At 45.4% G+C, this 22818-nt stretch overlaps 1 protein-coding gene across 1 annotated transcript in view; it reads left to right on the top strand.

Moving 5' to 3' along the window:
- The window catches only part of VPS35 (VPS35 retromer complex component), a 167086-nt gene that overhangs the window by 38218 nt on the left and 106050 nt on the right, over positions 1-22818 (top strand). Inside the window, exons 3-5 of the mRNA XM_068260997.1 lie at positions 12289-12385; positions 16711-16834; positions 20099-20281. Of these exons, the coding sequence (XP_068117098.1) occupies positions 12289-12385; positions 16711-16834; positions 20099-20281 (404 nt within the window). The remainder of the gene's footprint in view (positions 1-12288; positions 12386-16710; positions 16835-20098; positions 20282-22818) is intronic.

Raw genomic sequence — 22818 nt, 5'->3', positions numbered from 1 at the left:
TTTCTATGAGTGTCAAAGTTTTTTTTTTGAGAATTTTGCATTTACAAGACCCTGTATGATCTTTTTTCTTTCCATGGTCCTTTCTATACATGTGAAGTACTGAGAGTTCTGAAGCTAGTACAAATGATACCGGGTCCCCCAAAATGCTCTGGGACAAAAAAACAGCATTGCTAAAAAGTCTAGGATAAGCATATTTGGGAGGGCACGGTTACATACCAGTGTACATCAATATACAGAACATTAACGTAAACGTGGGTATCATGAATTATTTGCTGCATTCTATTATATGTCACCGCAGGGCCTGTTTAAAGCGGGATTGTCACCATAAAAATCAAATTTCAACAGCAACTGGTCTGAGTGTATTAAATGATAAAGATGCTAATCCTGCACTCAAAACTTGCAAAACTTTTTCTGTTGTTATGGCTTGGAGTTATCACATACCTTAGGAGCACTGGCCCTTTAATTGTCATTGCCATCGGCTGGCAAAACAGTTGCATGCGGGGGGAGGGAGGTCTTTTTATCTATAATATATTCCTCCTCTTCCATTTATTTCCCCCTCCTCCTAATGACATAAGACAGTGCAATTCCTAGTATAGGCCTCAGTGGGAGTGTCTGAAGACTCTGGGAGGAGGGCGGGTAACAAATACACAATTAGCAAGAGGAGAAAAAAGAATGAGGGAGGAAATGATGTCAGGATTAGCTTCATTCAAAGGTAACCAAGATGGAAACTGTCTAGAATAGGATTCTCTGCTTTTCCTTTATAAAATTCACAGGAATCATAATGTGGACAGTGCAATACATCTGTTATGTAAGTAGAAGTAGTATTTATCTACTTATATATGTGTTTTTTATTTCTAGGTTAGCATGGGTGTCACTTGTTCTTTAAAACAGGCTTCATTTGGAATAAAAATCCAGATTTGCCGCAGATAGCTAATAGCCGCCTAAACTGCTTCAATTTTAATTTAATATTAGACTTCTGTATGCAAAGAACATTGTTGTCTCTGTGGCTGAACTTTATTCATATTAAATGGGTTAGTGTGTGCAATTCCATCACATGCAGACAATCGTAATACTTATTTAAATAGAACTAACACCATTTAGTAGGCTTTTATTGTCATGTACACTTTAAAATGTAAAATACTTGTGTACACTTACATATGACATACATGTGTTATACAGAGTAAAATGCACTGTAAGTTACTCAACTCCCATGTAGCTTACACTTACAATACACATTACTAATCCGAAGGCTCGAAACCTCTTACTGACAGGTTTTGAACTAGTCCATCTCCTCATGGGAGATTTTCTTTTATTGCCATTATTTTCATGTTGGCACAGGTCGAGTGTAAAGTAGTTTTCTATGTGTAGATCAGCCAACAGTCCTTTTTGTGCAGCTGCAAGGCAGTACTTTAATCTACACGATACGACTCTTTATACGATTCGATTACGATTCTATTTACGATCCGATTAAATCTGGCATGTCCGATCAGGAATTAATTCGATTTGCCATTGCAAAAACAATGACAAATAGAATTGAATCGAATCCTGATCGGACATGTCTGATTTAATCAAATCGTATAAAGAATCGTATCGTGTAGATTGGGCTTTAAAGAGTATAAAATAATCTTTCAAACACCACCTACCCCCCCCCCCCCCCCCCTTCATGAGGAGATGGGTTAGTCTGTAAAAAGCAGGGCTGTGGAGTCGAAATTTGAGTCTGAGCCATTTTGGGTGCCTGGAGTTGGAGTTGAAGTCTGAGTTGGTGCTTTCATAAATTGAGGAGTCTGAGTTGGAGTCAGATGATTTTTGTACCAAATCCACAGCCCTGGTAAGAGGTTTAGAGCCATCAGATTAATAATGCTGTTTTAAGTAATAGGTACATAGAAAAAAATAGTTTACAGTGCAATTTACTTTGCAGAAATGGGCATTCTTTTTATCTATGTTTACACACGTATTTTAAATGTTACCAGTTTCTGTGATAATGGTCTGTAATGGTAGGTTTTTGTTTTTGCCTTAGATGGACATTAGGCATCTGTGAGGGGATCGATTAAACTTAGGCATCTCTGGGGGCGTTGCTTATGGTCGAGCATCTGTGGTGGTGTCTGTTAGGGTTGGGCATCTGTGGGGGTGGCTGTTAGGGTTAGGCATCAGTATGGGGATGGTTAGGGTTAGGCATCTGTGGGGGTGTCGGTCAGTGTTGGGCATCTATGAGGGGGTCGGTTAGGAATCTGTGAGGGGTTGGTTCGAGTTGGTCATCGGTTAGGGGGTCGGTTAGGGTCTGTGAGGGGGTCAGTTAGCGTCTATAACAGGGTTGGTTAGGCATCTGTGAGGGATTCGGTTAGGGTTAGGCATTAGTGGGCTTGTCGATAAGAGTTAGGTTACGGCTGCGGGGTAGGCTCATGTAAGCAGGGCTGTGGAGTCGGTACAAAAATCTTCCGACTCCGACGACTCAGTTTCTGAAACCACGACTCCGACTCCAACTCCGACTCCGGGTACCTAAATTGGCTCATACTCCGACTCCTCAGTTTATGAAATCAACGACTCCGACTCCGGGGGCCCAAAATTGCCCCGACTCCAACTCCACAGCCCTGCATGTAAGAATAGGATTTGTTTTAGTGTTAGTAAAATATCGGTATAAATGTACCAATATTTTACTACCTAAATTACCACTGCCCTATAGTAGAATATCAGTGATTTTTACCCATATTATATTAGCAGCAATCTCCGACACCTGGATTTTCCCGACACCCCTTTTGCCTGTACACTTGCCCAGTGCACTCCTCACCGCATAGCGTTTAATTAATCCGACAAAACTGTTATTACGGACGCAGCGCCAAAATCCGAACATTTTTCTGGAATTCAAGGCGTTAATGTACAATTCGGCGGATCTTTATTAAGATTAAAAATAAAACCGCAGCCGTTTATTTTAATGGAGCGTGCTTGATTGAAACCACAAAAACATATTGAAAAATCATGCTGGTCTTATCAATCCTCATCTGCTTAATTTCCCGCGGGACAGCGACGAAAATTGCTCCCCTAATCAATGTAAATCGCTTTTCCAACGCCTCGCCCGGGCGCGATGGCTGGCAGGCTGGAATTAGCTCCGGCAAAATCTGTGCGCTGACTGCGCCGCCTGTCACACTACCCCCCTCCTAATAGGTCTTCATTATTTTGTCACTGTACCATTGGGGTGGATGAACTAATATACGCTGACAGCAGGCCAATGAGGTATACCGCTGCATGTCTTCAGCTGAACGATTGTTCTGTCCCCTTTTGATCCTGCAAATAATGAAGAAAGTTTCTGTATTCCGCAGAATAAATATAAGTTGGTGTAACGTCTCCGCAGCTGTAACCATTTTTCGAATGTCCCACAATTCTCCTCGCTGTGCGCAGGCAGACCGTTTGGGCTAATTGAAGAACAATGGTCATAAAAATAATGTACTGAATTAAATTGCTTATTTTTATTGCAATATTCATTTTTAAAGTATTTAATCAGGGTTTTTGGTTTCCTCCCACATCCTAAAAAAATACAGATAAGTTAATTGGCTTCCCCCTAAATTGGCCCTAGACTACAATACATACACTACATTACACAATACACACATAGACATGTGACTATGGTAGGGACTAGATTGTGAGTTCCTCTGAGGGACAGCAGTAGGAGAACAGAGGCGCCAGCAGGATAAAAGTGGATAAAAACTTTAAAATTTGCTGGGAGGAAGTGGTGGACTTACCTCCATAAAGCAGACACGAAAGACTGTCTGAATAGGCGCTACACCTGCTATTGCTGAAATTCTGTCTTGTCCCCATTTTTATTGCCTGATGAAGCGGGCTGGGCCTGCGAAACGCGTTGCACTGTTTTGGGGTACTAATTAATAAATGTGACTACTATTCAGACAGTCTTTCGTGTCTGCTTTATGGAGGTAAGTCCACCACTTCCTCCCAGCAAATTTTAAAGTTTTTATCCACTTTTATCCTGCTGGCGCCTCTGTTCTCCTACTGCTATACCGTGTCCACCCCTGGTGGAGGGGTGATCTACCCCCTTTCTCATCTACAGAGAGCGACTTCTTATCCCTGAGTGAGGACAGGTCTAATCTCCTCACCTGCCTATACAGTGGTTGCCTGTGTGGTAACCCATGTTTGTGAGTATAATTTTCTCACGATAACCTTTACTTCATTTATGCTTAACATACTACACTATATTGGGCTCTCGGTTTCTCTACACTTTGTCCTCTGAGGGACAGTTGAAGAACAAGTGACACCCATCCTAACCTAGAAATAAAAAAAACAGTATAGAAGTAGATAAATACTAGTTCTACTTAGGGCTCGTTCCCACTGTTGCGACGCGATTTCGGCCGCATTCCGACGCTTGTAAAAACGCATGCGGATGCGTTTCCACATGCGTTTTTACCCGCGATTTCGCCTGCGATTTCGCATGGCAGGGTGCCATGCGAAATTAACCATGACACTGCCAGGGCTAAATAAAATTGAAAAAGGTGCGAAATCGCACGCGAAATCGCGGGTAAAAACGCATGTAACAAACGCATGCGTTTTTACTATTAAATACATTAGCGGCGATTCGCACGGATTCCCGACGCAGGCGAAATCGTTGGCTCTTTTGTGCGTTTTTTTCACGCTGAAAAAAACGCACCTCAACAACGCTACAGTGGAAACAGGCCCATCCACTTGTATTACATGTGCGGATCTGCATGCGTTGGACGCATGCAGATTCGCGATAGTGGAAACGAGCCCTCACAGAACACATGTATTGGACTGTCAATGTTATGATTCCTGTGAATTTTATAAAGGAAAAAACAGAGAATCCGATTCTAGACAGTTTCCATCTTTGACCTCCTGACATCATTTCCTTCCTCACACTTTTTTTTTTCCTCTCCTTTTGCGAATTGTCGTTACCTGCTCTCCTCCCAGATTCTTCAGACACTCCCACTGAGTTCAATACTAGGAAGTGCGCTGTCTTATGTCATTAGGAGGGCGGACTAAAGGGAAGAGGAGGAATATATTATAAAGACCCCCAGCATGCAACTGTTTGGCAATGGCAATTAAAGGGCCAGTGCTCCTAAAGTGTGTGTGATCACTCCAAACCATAACAGCAGAAAAAGTTTTGAATGCAGGATTAGCATCTTTATCACTTCACATACTCAGACCAGTTGCTGTCGAATTTTTCTGGTGACAATCCTGCTTTAAATGACGAGACTACAGTTTATACTCTGTACAGCGCTGCGTAATGTGTCGGCGGTATATAAATACTAAATGATTATAAAAAAAATGGCCTTTTGCCATTATGATTAAGATTCATATTCGATCACTCAGTCTTTCTTCTTATAGCGATAAACTTGCAGGAACCGAATAGCAAATACCTGCCAATAATGCCTTATATAGTCCAGACACCCCCTAGTGGTAACATGGGCGTAAGGTGCACGTTCCTTGTTCTGAAATGACCTTCCTTAAAGTGGATTTGAGATAAACTTTTACTCATTGCATTGTATTCCTTTCATATAGTTTATAGGGCATTCCTCAAGCCAAAGACTTATTTTGTTGTGTTTTAATGCTTTAATTCCCTATAAAGTAAACCAGCTTTGCCCACAGCTTTTCACAATGCATTGGCACTGTAGCAAGGGATTATGGGAGCTCAGTCTGAGCAGGAAGAGGTTACTAGCCAGAGATTTCAGAGGCAGAGGGGAGGAGGAGAGGGGACTGAATTTACACACAGGGAAGCTGATAGCATCTCCAGCCTTCAGCCTGTGACAAACAGAACATGGCTGCCCTCATTGTATCACAGAAATAAATAATCATAAACTGTTAAAGCTGTGTGCAGCTATATTTGCTGTGTAAAGCATCTAAACTTTAGATAAGATAAATAGACAAGTTACTTGTTCTAGTTAGTTTTTCATCTCGGATCCGCTTTAAGCATTGGGGGAAGGGAGGGATAAGTAAGACACACGCAGGGTGGATGGAGTAAAAGTGGGCAGGAAAGTCTGAAAAACTCAGCACTGAGTCTGGCTTGTCTTGAACATCAAAGGTTCCGCTGTTTATTGGAACATATCGCATGAAGTGGTAGAATTTTGAGAGATTGAATTTTGTGGATCTGAAGAATTGGTGTTGTGCTCTCGAAGTTTTGTAAATTAATTTTGGTGCGTACAGCGGCTTTGGATGGAGCACTCGGCCGCTTCGTTCGATGGTACAAATGTACTAATAAGACAACAATCATTTAAATTATATGCATTTAAAGGACAACAAAATAGGGCTGTTCCTTGCTTTACCAGTTTTTGCAAATAATATTTGAATACCGCTCTTGCTTCATAATAGGCTTTGGATTGTAGAGAAGTGCATTGCTGCCAGTGAAACACTGTAGGATAGTCAGACAGCTCAGGGTGACCCAGAACCACTAGGTAACTATAGGGGGCTAAAAGACTCTAAAAATCCCCCTTACTAAAAAGCAACGCAGAGTATAATTTTGCATTCTTAAAATAGAAGGTATTTGCGATAATTCAGCTTTAGCCACTTGACTGCTACAGGTTGTGTTCCCCTTATAGACTAGAACAATTTTCACCTTCAGCGCTTCTCCCATTTATTCACCAATAACTTTATCACTACTAATCACACGTAAATGATCTACCGTACACTTTTTTTTTTTCGGCACCAATGAGTCTTTCTTTGGGTGGTACTTTTTGCTGGAATCATTTTATTCTACACTCACCTAAAGCATTATTAGGAACACCATACTAATACGGTGTTTGACCCCCTTTCGCCTTCAGAACTGCCTTAATTCTACGTGGCATTGATTGAACAAGGTGCTGAAAGCATTCTTTAGAGATGTTGGCCCATATTGGTAGGATAGCATCTTGCAGTTGATGGAGATTTGTGGGATGCACATCCAGGGCACGAAGCTCCCGTTCCATCACATCCCAAAGATGCTCTATTGGGTTGAGATCTGGTGACTGTGGGGGCCATTTTAGTACAATGAACTCATTGTCATGTTCAAGAAACCAATTTGAAATGATTCCAGCTTTGTGACATGGTGCATTATCCTGCTGGAAGCAGTCATCAGAGGATGGGTACATGGTGGTCATGAAGGGATGGACATGGTCAGAAACAATTGCTCAGGTAGCCCGTGGCATGTAAACGTTGCCCAATTGGCACTAAGGGGCCTAAAGTGTGCCAAGAAAACATCCCCCACACCATTACACCACCACCAGCCTGCACAGTGGTAACAAGGCATGATGGATACATGTTCTCATTCTGACTCTATCGAGACTCATCACTCAGACCAGGCAACATTTTTACAGTCTTCAACTGTCCAATTTTGGGGAGCTTGTTCAAATGGTAGCCTCTTTTTCCTATTTGTAGCGGAGATGAGTGGTACCCGGTGGGATCTTCTGCTGTTTTAGCCCATTCGCCTCAAGCTTGTGCGAGTTGTGGCTTCACAAATGATTTGCTGCATACCTCGGATGTAACGAGTGATTATTTCAGTCAAGGTTGCTCTTCTATCAGCTTGAATCAGTCGGCCCATTCTCCTCTGACCTCTAGCATCAACAAGGCATTTTCACCCACAGGACTGCCACATACTGGATTTTTTCCCCTTCTCACACCATTCTTTGTAAACCCCAGAAATGGTGGTGCGTGAAAATCCCAGTAACTGAGCAAATTGTGAAATACAAAAAATAGGGAGAGCTGGCTGGCACTCGGGTTAAACTGGATTAAGCAGGCAGCTGTACATAAGGACCCAGTAAACTATGTGCTCAAGACTGAAAGCAAAGTTCAATGCACAACATTCAGAAAGAGTCCAGAAGTCTGGCACTATACTTTAATAACTAAATAGTGGAAACAGTACTTTTGTGGCATGATGCAGTGAAAACAACAAACGTGCTGTAACTGGCTTGCATACATGAAAGAACGGTATTCCATCAACCAAGATGCATCGTAGCAAATAAATTGGTGAGCTGTACGTGGGAGGGATGGAAACTCTGTTTATAGCCACGTGGCTGTGGCGTCAGTTGACGCGCACGCGTGGCGTCTCTTTTTCATGGCCGTGCGTTACATTGCCCTCCATCATGGAACAGACTATGGGACCAATAGCATGGGGTGGGTCTTCCACAGCGGACCGGAAGTGCGCCTTCTGTGGCGCATTTATTCCCGCTGGCGTTCTAGTCACCTTGTGCACTTCTCCACGTCAGATGAAGCCTGGCATTTAGTCCAGCGAAATGGTCGTAAGGCCGTGCACCTCTTGGCGCCCACACTTGCCACCTCCCATCACCCAGGTACAGCTCACCAATTTATTTGCTACGATGCATCTTGGTTGATGGAATGCCGTTCTTTCATGTATGCAAGCCAGTTACAGCACGTTTGTTGTTTTCACGGCATCATGCCACAAAAATACTGTTTCCACTATTTTGCTATTAAACTATAGTGCCAAATTGTGAAATACTCAGACTGGCCCGTCTGGCACCAACGACCATGCCACGCTCAAAATTTCTTTCCCATTCTGACATTCAGTTTGGAGTTCAGGAGATTGTCTTGACCAGGACCACACCCCTAAATGCATTGAAGCAACTGCCATGTGATTGGTTGATTAGCTAATTGCATTAATGAGAAATTGAACAGGTGAGTGTATATACATTTTAACCACTTAACAACCGCCTAATGCCGATAGGCAGCGGCAGGTCGTTAGTGGTTTTACATGGAAACGGCCGCTCGAGGGTGTCTCCGTGAACAGCCTCCGAGCCTCCGATCGGGGCTCGCAGGCTAAATGTAAACACGCCGGGAAGAAATCCCCGGTGTTTACATCATACGGCGCCGTAAAGGAGATCGGCGATCCCCGGCCTTTGATTGGCCAGGGATCGCCGGCATCTGATAGGCTGAAGCCTATCAGAGGTGGCACAGGATGGATCGCCGTCCTGTGCCGCCCATAGCAAGGGGGAGAGAGAGGGAAACAGAGGGAGGGCGGAAATCGCTGCGGAGGTTGGCTTTGAGGAGCCCCCCCGCTAACCACAAGTAGCCGGCGGCGATCAGATCCCCCCCCCCCCCAGCAGGACATTCCCCTAGTGGGGAAAAAAGGGGGGGGAAGTCTGGTCGCCCTGGCTGCCACACGATCTGTGCTGTGGGCTGGAGAGCCCGCTTAGTACAGATCACCGCAAATGAGCCCGGTCCTCAAGTGGTTAACTGGAATAATAAGAAAAAAATGGGAAAAAAAGTTTTCTTCCTTTTGTAGTTTATAAATAAAGCGTGCGAATGTGGATAAAACCCGCACATTGTATTTGCCCCGGTTATTATAACGTTTAACCCTCCTGGCGGTATGAAAAATTCCGCCAGGAGGCAGCGCGGCAGTTTTTTTTTTTTTTTTAAAATCATCGCCTTCGGCGATCTCCGTTCAGGAAAGAGGGCTTCCCCCGTCGCCATGGCGACGGGGCGGGATGACGTCAGCGACGTCGTGACGTCATTGGGAGTCCCGATCCACCCCTCAGCGCTGCCTGGCACTGATTGGCCAGGCAGCGCACGGGGTCTGGGGGGGGAAGGCCACGCGCCGCAACGGATAGCGGCGATCGGGCGCGGGGCAGCGGCGATCAGTGTGCTGGCGCAGCTAGCAAAGTGCTAGCTGCGTCCAGCAAAAAAAAAAAAGTAAGAAAATCGGCCGAGCAGGGCCGGAGAAAACCTCCTGCGTGGCCAGGAAGGTTAAATTATGCCCTTAGTACAAAGCTGGGCAGCCTGCAGGAGAGCAGCGAGGTCCGGCTGGATTGGGGTCATGTGAGTTATGGCAGAAGGGGGCAATGAAGACGGAGCACAGGGAGGGTGACGAGAGGACTTAGGAGGCCAAAAGGTTGCACAGGGGTTACAGAGGGAACACTGACACAAAAAGTGGCACAGGGGGAACAGAGGGGGCACTCTGATTATTTTGTGGGAAACTGCTGCCAGATTATGTAAAAGAAAGGAAAAACACAATCGAGAGCCCCAATAGTGTATTATTGAAGATAAAGGAATGCCAAGGTAGCAGCAATGAGTAATATACTCACAAGTATGGGTTGCTGGGTTCAGGCAACCACTTAAAGCACTTATGAGGATATTAGGCCTGTCCCCACTCAGGCTAAAAAGTCGCTCTCTAGAAGGAAAGAAGGGGTGTTCACCCATCCACCAGGAGGATAACAATAATGGCAATGGAAACAAAGGCGCCAGCAGTGTAAAAATTGATCATACTGTAGTTAAAAACAGGTAAAACAAGTAAAAGTTGGGGGGCAAGGATGGACTTGCCTCCCAAAACCAAACACAACCACTATGTATGGTTTAAACAAGATTTAATGTGTACTCCAGAACAAATGCAACGCGTTTCGCGGGTCTCTAGCCCACTTCCTCAGGTAGGATAGGAGATACAGATAGGAGTAACTCAGTAACTGAGTTACTCCTATTTTTATTAATGCCTGAGGAAGTGGGCTAGAGACCCGCGAAACGCGCTGCATTTGTTCTGGAGTACGAATTAAATTTTTGTTTAAACCATACATAGTGGTTGTGTTTGATTTTGGGGAGGTAAGTCCACCCTTGCCCCCCAACTTTTATCTGTTTTTACCTGTGATCAATTTTTACTCTGCTGGCGCCTCTGTTTCTGCTGCCAGATTATGTGTATATTGTGGGAAACTGCTGCCAGATTATGTGTATTTTGTGGGAAACTGCTTCCAGATTATGTGTATTTTGTGGGAAACTGCTGCCAGATTATGTGTATTTTTTGGGAAACTGCTGCCAGACTATGTGTATTCTGTGAGAAACTGCTGCCAGGTTATGTGTGTTTTGTGAGAAACTGCGCAGAACCTTATTAATTGAAGTCGGCCCTGCTCCATGTAGTCTGAAAAAAAAATGGACCCTCCATACCCGTGAAGTTAGAAAGCACTGCTCTAAAAGATTATTTACAGCATGAAACCTACTAGCATTGAAAAATTGTTAGCTGAACAGCCTTCAGACAGTACTTCTTTAGTGACAAGCTTGGTATCAATTCCTTGGTGGATTACATTGTCTTTTGTTTACATTTCCTTAGCAGCCACAATTAGTAAACATTAGCAGCAGTGGTAAAACTCAACTGCACACATAGTAGAAGCAGAGAGTCAGCTGATAAGTGATCACTAGATAGATGTTGATAGATAAATATAGCAGCTATGCAATAAAATGAATGCAATGGGAGCTTTCAGAGCACATAAGCTGTACTTTGGGAACTTGTAATTTGTAAACAGAAAATATTTCTTGTGCACAAAAACAGATATAGTATTTATAATAAAAACTAGAAACCCCTTTTTATTGAATTGTATGAGTTTTATCCCACTTAAAAAGTGAATAAAAAATGTCTGTCTCCAGATGTTTCTTATCTCTGGTTCTCTTTAACATTCCTGGTCAGACTCAGGAGGAGTCCTTTCTTGTGGCACAGACCTCCATAAAAGCTGGCTGCACACTTCTGAGAGAATTCAGTCTGTGCCCCGCCCACTTCCTTTGTGACCTGCATGACCATGCAGAGTAACACACCAGCCCCGCCCAGAGACTGCTGTTTGCTCCTTCAGCCATGCTTCAGATCACACCACCAAATGTTCGTGTCGAAACATGGGTTCTAGAAATCTTGCATGATCAGGTGACATTTCAGCCATTGCTCACCAAACTATCAGATGATACATTTTCCTTTCTCCGGAGTTGAGCTTTAATAATAGTGGGGGACTTTTTTATTAGAAAATCAGATATAGGTTACCATGGTCTCCTTTAAAGTGAACCTCTAGACTAAAAATCTACTCAGCAGCACTGAGAAGACTTGGTGTTTCTTTAACAGTTTCACAGCATCAGAACTTTGTTTCTCTTATACAAGCCTCATTTTTAGCTGCACAGAAGAAAACTGCCCGGGCATTTTTCCCCTGATGCTGTGCAAAGCATGATGGGATTTCTGATGTTGTTCTCGTTCTGCTGTTTTGGTGCAAATTTATTTATTTATTTATTTTTTTTACATTTTGAATTTGACATTTGAAGCCTAGCACATGCAGCTGGGAGGGGTGATCAGGACAGTTGGAACTGCTCCTTGCGACCTCCTTTCCACCAAAAAGATGGCTGTCCCCATGACAAAGATGGCAACCCCCATGAATCACAAACATTTGCCTGTTCTTTTAAAATAGGGTGTGTAAGAGATTATATTACCTATCTATTCTAATTAACATAACTAATGTAACTTAATGACAGTATGTTTGTTTAGGCTGAAGTTCCCCTTTAAACATGGTGATCACTTTCAAATGTATCGTTTGTTTTGTTTCGCAGGACAAGAACAAATTGATGGACGCCCTGAAACATGCATCAAACATGCTGGGGGAGCTGAGGACCTCCATGCTGTCTCCGAAGAGTTACTACGAGTTGTGTATCCTTCTCTGTGGGCATGTGCTGTGTGACATGGGATGTGCCGATGGTCACATGATGCTGGCAGGAACCTCTGACGTGGGATATATGCTAGATCTTGGTCTTATCATCATATTCGTTTGGGAACAAGGACGTTAGAATTACATCCTCTGTGTAGCAGTCAGTCGCTGACAGGACGTAACTCTAACGTCCGTGAAGTCCCTCCGCTCCCGATGCGACCGCACGCACCCGGTGGGGGAGAATCAACTGTCATATGACAGCTGACCTCTCCCCTCAGTGATCAGGAGCCATGGCGATTGGCTCCTGGTCACCGCCGCCGATCGTAGTGATCACTGAAGCGCAACAGTGACTGAAGAGGAAGAAGAGTATTCACTCACCTTCCTGGTGCTCCCCTGGCAATTGTCACTCCCCCTCTGCACTGCCCGGCATCCAGCCTTGCTTTACCTCTAGTGTCCGGTCCCGGCTTGATGACGTCATCAAGCCGGGACATGGAACTTAGCGGCCGTGTGAGGCTGGAGGCGGGGAGAGCTGCTCATTGCAGAACCCAGGGAGGTGAGTAATGGCTGCTGCCTGCACTGGGGACACCTATTAATAAGGGGGACAACCATGCCTGACTATCTCTATACTGAGGATACCGCTGCCTGGCTATCTAAACTGGGGACACCTAAACCAGGCAAAAAGCTCTTGACAATAAAGTGGCCAGTTTAACTTACCTGAGGCTGCTTCCAGCCCCTCACAGTCCTCCTGGTCTCTCATCATCGTCCTACTAGTCTCCCTTCAGCCGTTGTGCTCCTCTGAAAGCTGCATGAGCAGCCCTAGGCCACGCCACGCCCAATTTGAAAAAATTGCTACTGCACATACACTGAATGCCACCGGCAATGTGAGCGCATCGTCCACGGTCGTGCATGTGCAGTAACCCACAAATTACAGCTTTTGACCTATGATATTTAACCACCTTAGCGGTATGGACGAGCTCAGCTCGTCCATTACCGCCAGAGGGTGCCGCTCAGGCCCTGCTGGGCCGATTTACATGAAATAAAGAGCAGCACACGCAGCCGGCACTTTGCCAGCCGCGTGTGCTGCCCGATCGCCGCCGCTCTGCGGCGATCCGCCGCGAGCAGCGGCGAAAGAGGGTCCCCCCAGCCGCCTGAGCCCTGCGCAGCCGGAACAAATAGTTCCGGCCAGCGCTAAGGGCTGGATCGGAGGCGGCAGACGTCAGTACATCGGCTGACGTCCATGACGTCACTCCGCTCGTCGCTATGGCGACGATCTAAGCAAAACAAGGAAGGCCGCTCATTGCGGCCTTCCTTGTTTATTCCGGGCGCCGGAGGCGATCAGAAGAACGCCTCCGGAGCGCCATCTAGTGGGCTTTCATGCAGCCAACTTTCAGTTGGCTGCATGAAATATTTTTTTTTTTATTTAAAAAAAACCCTCATGCAGCTGCCCTGGCGATCTTAATAGAACGCCAGGGTGGTTAACATGAAAAGTAGAACTTACTATAGACATTATTTGTACATTGCCATTTTAGAACACTTGGTTTGATAGTATTCATTTAAGCCCTTAAAAAAAAATAAATGAATACGCCACGTTTTCTTTCAGTATTAATACTGGATCGTGGGCGGACAATTTAATTACTTTTCTACATTTCTGCTGTAAGGAAATGGTAAGAGGGAGTTTGGGAACGGGGAGAGTTTGCCATCGATCCTTAGCTGCGTAGGGAGCGCTTGTTGTGAATCATTTAAAAGCCACTGGTTTGCATCTGCTGCGATCACATGAGATGTGTTGCGGAGCCGACCTTTTGCGCTGATTGCCAGATGGGCTGTCTTGCTTGGAGACCATGCTGATCGCCTACGTCAGGCGCCGACATCAAGAACTTTATCAGTCAGCTGGTTTCGCCGGCAGCTATTAGCTTGCTAGCGGGCTTCCATTTCCTCCCATCTGTACTGAGCCTGTAGCGATAGATAACCTAGAAAGGCCAGACACAACAGTGTTATTGCCACACGCTTAAATGAGAATGATTCATCCTGTTAGACTTCAGCTTCGGGCAGCCTGGAAAGCACTCAACTTTGTTAGCTAATTATTGCTTGCACTACAAATAAACGTTCATTTGCAGTAATTGCTTCCAATACCCTTTTTTTCTGAAGTCCTAGTCGTGTTGAGGGGGGAAAAAATCAATCTCATCATATCAGATCTATATATTAATAGCAAATTGGTGCATGTGAGGGGGAGGGGTGGGAGGTGTCCGCTAATAGCTCAGTGCGTGGGTAAGTGTACAGTGAAGGCATACATTGTCTGTGTATAGCTTGAGTGTGCAATAGGTATGCAATGTGAGCATCCTAACTGTCCCATTTTCAGCGGGACAGTCCCTCTTTGGGAACCAAATCCTCCTGTCGCTCTTTTTTTCCCTTATTGGTTTGGAGTTATCACATACATTAGGAGCAATGGCCCTTTAATAGTCAGTGCCAAACAGTTGCATGCTGGGGGTTCTTTTTATCTATAATATATTACTCCTCTTCCATTTATTTCCCTGCCTAGCTGAAACATAATCCTCTGCTCATTTGTGTTTACAAGCAAGGCTGAGGGGACTCAACGATTGGAGGAAAAAAGAAAGAAAAGTTAAGGGCAGAAATGACATCAGGATTTAGCCTCAAACTGTGGGCAAAAGACATGGCCCCCACCAGGAACAGAATTCTCTTCATTTACTATATAAAATTCACTGAAATCAAAATGTGGACAGTATAATACATGTGTTATGTAAGTAGATCAAGTATTTATCTACTTATATATGTGTTTTTTTTTTCCTGGCATAGTATGGCTAACCCTCCTGCTCTAAACTCTAAACTTTATTCTCATCCTTAAAATTAATATATTTCTTACTTTCAAATGTAATTTTATGAAATATGTGTTACCAGCCACATGCGCCAGTAGGATACAAATTGCTGAAATTAAGAATAGAGGAGGCAGTGGTAGACTTGCCTCCTCCAAGTAGACACAATATACTGTTGATAATAGTCAGCAAAAATGTATTTACATACCTCAAAATCGCTGTGCAACCCGTTTCACAGGCATATCCCGCTTCATCAGTCTATGAATGGAGCATATAACTGTGGGTCAGAGAAAACTAGCTCAGAAACCATGCATAGTAACAAATTTCAAGATCTTCAGAGATATATATATTTTTTTAAATATAAAATAGTAGTATCTATGATAATAGTAGAGATAGTGGTAGTTTCAGGGTGAACCTCCAGACTAAAAATCTACTCAGCAGAACTGAAAAGGTTTGGTGTTTCTTTAACAGGTTCACAGCATCAGAAGTTTGTTTTTCTTACCAAAGCCTGATTTTTAGCAGCACAGAAGCTAAGCTCCGTCCCATCAAAGAAAACTGCCCGGGCATTTTTCACCTGATGCTGTGCAAAGCATGATGGGATTTCTGATGATGATCTCGTTGCTTAGCAACTAGGAAGGGTGGTCAGGACACAGGACTGTCACCTCCTTTCAACCAAAAAGATGGCTGCCCCCATGAAATCACAAACATTTGCCTGTTCTTTTAAAACAAGGTGGGGAAGAGATTATATTGCCTATCTATTTAATTAACATAACTAATGTAACTTAATGACAGTATGTTTGTTTAGGCCGAAGTTCCTCTTTAATGTTAGGAGGTCTAGGGTCACAATGAAAATCAATAGTTTGTACATATAGCTCTCTATTGGGCTGAGCAAAAAGAAGCTTAGAGGAAATATAATGGAGGGAAACATTGTATATTATAAAGTGGGTATTGTTGGGCGGTAAAAAAGCCTCAGGCTTATTAAGGCCTTGTGCACATCAGGTGCGCTGAGAAACGTGTAAAAGCGAGTGATGAAGACCGCATGTGCGTTTCTGTGCATTGGGGTAAGCTTTTTTTTAAGCATGTTTTGCTTATTGTAGCAGTTGTCAATAAAGCTTTGTTTTCATATGTAAATGTATTTTTTTTTTCAGTTGGGGTAAAAAATGCATGCACTTGTATGCGCTAAAAAAGCGCTCCTATTCACTTGCATTGATGTGTGCTTTACAGCTGAACGCAAAGAAATGCATGCAACACTACGTTTTTGTAACGCAGCTCAGCACAGCCATAGATTTGACCCAGGCACATTAATTACATCGGAAAAGACATACCTTGCAGAACGCACAGGGCAATGCACTGTGAAAAGCGCACAAAAACGTCCCTAGTGTGAACGAGGCCTAAGTGGGGACAGGCAGATACAGAATATAACCACATTCCTGACTTAGTTTAAATGTAATACTTTCACGTTTGTGTGACTCCATTCACCTTAATGTGACGTGTGTCAGACATGGCAATCTCCGATGAGCTGCACTATCTGGAGGTTTATCTGACGGATGAGTTTGCCAAAGGAAGGAAGGTGTCTGATCTCTATGAGCTGGTCCAGTACGCCGGGAACATCATCCCCAGACTGTAAGTATGGCCACTTGCCTCTCCCTCTTATGCCTAGTACACACCATACAATTTTCTGTTAAGGGGCCTATACACTTAACGATTTTCCCGTCGATATACAGCAGATTCGATCACTGTGATCGAATCTGCTGTGAAATAGTTGCGCAAACGCTGATCGAACGATCGATTTCCATCTGAAATCGATTGTTCCCGTTGATCTGTCCGTGCGGAAGATTTCGCTCGATCGCCCGCAGGTCGGGAGTGCGTCGATAGCGGCGTTCGAATGTACGATGACCGACGCTAGCGACAATACATTACCTGCTCTGCCGGCGCGTGTCCTCGCGGTAACTTCTCCGCGCTGGGCTCCGGCTGGCTTCACTTACTTCCTGTCCCGACAGTAAGTTTAAACAGTAGAGCGCCCTCTACTGTTTAAACTTCCCCTGACAGGAAGTAATGCGAAACTGGAGCCCTGAGCGGAGAAGAGACAGCGGAGACCGGGGGACTCGTGCCGGCCGGATCTGGTAATGCATGCGGAGGGGGGGGGGATTGGTTGCAGCGGCAGCTCCACAAATTGTGAATCGGTTTCATAGTGAAATTGATTCAAAATCTGTTTGCAGTGTAGGCAGCCAATAGATCCCTCTTTGATCAGATTCGACCACAGAGAGATCTGTCTGCTGGTCAATCTGGTGGCAATCAACCAGTGTATGGCAGTCTTTAGATTTTCGGTAATTAGATTATTTTCTGTAAAGTACTGGCAGAGAATGGTGATTATCTCTGGTGCATTGCCTTCTGGTTATCTCCTGCTGAGTAGAACAACGGCTAATTGCTCGGCAGATGGATGGTAAGATAGAGAATTTCCAACATGTTGGAAATTCTCTATCTGGCAGGTAAATCTAATGCTGGGTACACACGTTGTGATTTCCCGGTTGATCGATTATTTCCGATATGTTCGATCAGGTTTTGATCTAGACAGCCGTTGATTTACTCATGTTAAGTATGCAAAATTGACGGCTGTATCCATCGAAACCAAATCGAACATGTCAGAAATAATCGACCGGGAAATCACAACGTGTGTACCCAGCATAACCGAGAATCTTACAGAAAATTGTCTGGTGTGCACTGGGCATAACTAGCACTTATTTGTTCAAACAGAATAAAGTTTGTGAATAAACATTGTTGCAGTACAGGGTAAAACATTGTGGACAATCTTAAAGGATACCTGAGGTGACGTGTGACATGATGAGATAGACATGTGTATGTACAGTGCCTAGCACACACATACCTAGGCTGTGTTCCTTTTTTTTTCTTTCTCTGCCTGAAAGAGTTAAATATCAGGTATGTAAGTGGCTGACTCAGTCCTGACTCAGACAGGAAGTGACGACAGTGTGACCCTCACTGATAAGAAATTCCAACTATAAAACACTTTCCTAGCAGAAAATGGCTTCTGAGAGCAGGAAAGAGATAAAGTGTCAATGGTTCATAGATTTTAGCTCTGGCATACTTCAATGAATGTGTCATTGAGCAAAAACAATAAAACACTTAAAACTTAAAAAAGTAGATTTAAACCTAAAATAAAACTGGAATATCTTAAGTCATTTTTAGGAGAAGGAAGATCGATACAATCGTTTATTTCATTAGTTTATTTTCGCCTCGGGTATCCTTTAGGGATTCAGAGGTGAGAGACATAGGAAAGGTGCAAATAAACACTTTCTCTAGGTGTGCGCAAAAAATAGACACAAGAATATCGGAAGGGGGGGTGCAGGAGTAGATGGGCAGGGAAATTGTCAATTGTAGAATATCTGTAGTGTGGTAATTTTTGATAGTTAAATATCGGTAAATACTTAACTACATCTAAACTTAACCCTACCCTACTGTCACACAGAGCCCCCCACCCCCCCCCCCCCCGACACTGAACATCTCCCCCCCCCCCCTTACCCCCTCAGATCACCAAACCTTAACAGCTCCCACCTCCCCCCCCCCCCCCCTTCTGGTAACAAAGTTACTTTAAAGTGTACCTGCAGGGAAAATAAAAAGTACCATCAATTGGTACTAACCTCACTACAGCAGTGTTCTCATACTTCAATGAATGTGTCATTGAGCAGAGACAAAGACAGTAAAAACTTTAAAAAGTAGATTCAAATATAAAATAAAACTGTAGGAATATCTAAAACAGTCATTTTTAGGAGAAGGAGAATAGATACAATTGTTTATCTCATCCATTTATTTTCACCCCATGTTGAATGCCAATGGGCGTGAACGCGGCGGCAGCCCCAGGACTGCCTAACGCCGACTGGCGTCAAGTCCTGGAGCTGCAGTTTACCGGGAAACGCGTGTGTGCATGCGCGATCGTTCCCTGCCGCCTCCGCTGCGTGATCCGCCTGCTAGCCGCAATCACGGAAGGGGAAAGAAATCTCCTTTGTTTATGTGTACAGCGCTGCAATCTCCTGCAGCTCTGTACGGGGGTCACTGTGCTGGCCCTCAGAGCGGCTGGGGAATGAAGCCCTCTCATAGGCTGATGCCTAGGAGAGGCGGGGAGGAGAGCCGATCGCCGTCCTATGGCGATTTAGGAGAGGGGGAGGAGGGAGGGAGGGACCAGAGACCTCCTAAAGTCTGTCCTATTAAAGTGGTCTGAAAGTCAGCATTTCTACTTTGCTCTAAAAGATTCCTCACAGCTTGAAAGCTACTATCCCAGAAAAAAATTCTAGCAGAACATCACTGAAATGGTTACACAAAGCACTTTGTCCTGCTATTCAGCTTCAAATCTGCATCCAAACCGGTGATAACAGTATCTTTTACTTGTTAAACACAAATGTATCAACACTGGAATGTAAACAAACACTCTCTGAGAAGCTGCCTCTCCTTCAGGCACACACAGAGTTCAGAATAGCTCATTGGAAGATTTTAATATGTAATAAAAAGCAGCAATAATAAAATGCAATGGCAGCTTTCAGGGTAAGAAGAACTACACTTTGAAAACTTGTAATTTGTAAACAGACCATATGTGTGCACAAAAGCAAATATGATAACTGTATGAGTAATAAAAAGTAGAAAAAAATAATTTTTATGGAATGTTATGTCAGAGTTTCAGACCACTTTAAGGACTAGAAAAGGAGGAAAACTTCATTTGTGTGCTTAGTTGTAGGGCTGTGCAGCGCGCTGACAAAGCTGCAGTGCCCTCTATTGTGAAAAATGGCCTGTGGTCCTGAAGTGGTTAATACATCCTGTTCTAATCCCCTTTCCACGGTCACCTTGTGCTAATTGCCTGTGCTGTGCTTTGTCTGCCAGGTATCTGCTGATCACGGTAGGTGTCGTCTATGTGAAATCCTTTTCCCAGTCCAGGAAGGACATCCTGAAGGACATGGTGGAGATGTGCAGAGGAGTACAGCACCCACTCAGAGGCCTCTTCCTCCGCAACTACCTCCTGCAGTGCACCCGCAACATCCTGCCAGATGAGGGGGAGGAGCCCAAGTAAGGGCGGAGCTTTGTGTGTTTTTCCATTCTGTAGCTGGCTTTGCAAGTTAGGGTGGTCATACATTACTAGATTTTTGGCATCGCTATCCATATGTTTTGATCCCGATCATAATGACTGAATCTGGCAGAGATCGATGTTACAACATGTCAACTCGGTCGATTGTTTCAACGATTTTCATCTTGATTGATCGAAATGATTGATTCGGTATGCTTGACAGTCTTGGTCAAAAGGGTGTGCGGCGGTAATGGTGGTCTGTTTTTAAGACATTAAGACATCCCCTGAACGTAAGCCCTAGTAGCAGTAAGTCTGGCAGTTTGTCTTATTACTGGAGATGATGGTCACATGGGCAGGACTATGGCTCGGTCATTGGGCCAATCGCTGCACTCAATGCTACTCAGCAAGTGTGGTGATTGGCCAATTAACGGAGCCGTGGTCCCACCTGCGAGACTATCTGCTCCAGTAGTCATTCTTCCCTATAGGCTGAAGCTCCGGGACACAGCGGCATGGAGCTGGGGAAAGAGGAGGATGCAGGGGGACATCGCAGGACATGGGGGGACAGCACGGCATGGAGATGGAGGATGCAGGGGGACACCAGGAGGACATGGGGGAAAGCAGAGTATATGGGGGAGGGGGGGGGCATGGGACACAGGAGGACACAATGACAGAGGGGGACACCAGGAGGACATGGGGGACAGCATGGCATGGAGCTGGGAAGTAAGAGGAGGATGCAGGGGAACAGCAGAGGACATGGGGGACAGCATGGCATGGATGTGGAGGATGCAGGGGGATACCAGGAGGACATGGGGACAGCACGGCATGGAGCTGGGAGTAAGAGGAGGATGCAGGGGGACACCAGGAGTACATGGGGGACAGCACGGCATGGAGCTGGGAGTAAGAGGAGGATGCAGGGGGACACCAGGAGGACATGGGGGACAGCACGGCATGGAGCTGGGAGTAAGAGGAGGATGCAGGGGGACACCAGGAGTACATGGGGGACAGCACGGCATGGAGCTGGGAGTAAGAGGAGGATGCAGGGGGACACCAGGAGGACATGGGGGACAGCACGGCATGGAGCTTGGAGTAAGAGGAGGATGCAGGGGGACACCAGGAGTACATGGGGGACAGCACGGCATGGAGCTGGGAGTAAGAGGAGGATGCAGGGGGACACCAGGAGGACATGGGGGACAGCACGGCATGGAGCTTGGAGTAAGAGGAGGATGCAGGGGGACACCAGGAGTACATGGGGGACAGCACGGCATGGAGCTGGGAGTAAGAGGAGGATGCAGGGGGACACCAGGAGTACATGGGGGACAGCACGGCATGGAGCTGGGAGTAAGAGGAGGATGCAGGGGGACACCAGGAGGACATGGGGGACAGCACGGCATGGAGCTTGGAGTAAGAGGAGGATGCAGGGGGACACCAGGAGTACATGGGGGACAGCACGGCATGGAGCTGGGAGTAAGAGGAGGATGCAGGGGGACACCAGGAGGACATGGGGGACAGCACGGCATGGAGCTTGGAGTAAGAGGAGGATGCAGGGGGACAGCTGAGGACATGGGGGACAGCACGGCATGGAGCTGGGAGTAAGAGGAGGATGCAGAGGACATGGGGACAGCACGGCATGGAGCTGGGAAGTAAGAGGAGGATGCAGGGGGATGCCAGAAGGATCTGGGTGGGGCTGAGGCACCAGGAGAACATGGGGGGACACCAGGACGACACAAGCGTTACAAAGGGGGATACAGGGGCACACAAAAGGTGGATCCAGCAGATGAAGCGGTGGCACAGTGGGGAAGGCAGGAAGGAGGACACACAACACAGGAACTTGTGTGTTCATGGAAATATAAGACCCTCCCTGAATATAAGCCCTAGCACAGTGATCTGCAAACTTGGCTCTCCAGCTGTTAAGGAACTGCAAGTCCCACAATGCATTTGCCTTTATGAATCATGACTCTGGCCATCAGACTCCCGCAATGCATTGTGGGACTTGTAGTTCCGTAACAGCTGGAGGGCCAAGTTTGCAGATCACTGCCCTAGCACATCTATTGGTGCAAAAATGAATATAAGACATTGTTTTATTTTCGGGGAAACGTGGTGTATGTGTGGCCCCGGGTGGTAAGTGTTGCAGGCTCACCTTGAGTCCAACGTTTCTTTGCGCCAGTTGTCTTTTTGAATTGCCACCGCGAGCCCCTGTACCATGTGACACCGCCGCATCTACTGACGTCCCTACATGCAGCGCTCGGGCCCAGCGGGAGCTAAGAGATAGCCATAGTTATTAGTACTGTTGTTAATACTATTAAGATGCCCACAGTTTGTAGCATTGATTGAACCAGGCCGCAAGCCTATGGCTACATTTTTGCAAACATGGCCAGGACTGTCACTCTTCACCTAATGGGGACTCTCGGACTCTGTCTCTCTCCTATAGCTCCCTTTTCTCTCTTCTTCTTCTTTCTCCACCTGCACTTTCCAAGACATGCGGTAGGGTGGAGTAGTGAGCGCTGTACAGATTGTGGCTGCGCTGCTCGACATAGCACTC

The sequence above is a fragment of the Hyperolius riggenbachi genome, chromosome 11 (assembly GCF_040937935.1).
Source record: "Hyperolius riggenbachi isolate aHypRig1 chromosome 11, aHypRig1.pri, whole genome shotgun sequence".
In the NCBI taxonomy this organism is placed as follows: Eukaryota; Metazoa; Chordata; class Amphibia; order Anura; family Hyperoliidae; genus Hyperolius; species Hyperolius riggenbachi.
The sequence above is the reverse complement of the archived record's forward strand: the minus strand, read 5'-3'. Positions and strand labels throughout refer to the sequence as shown.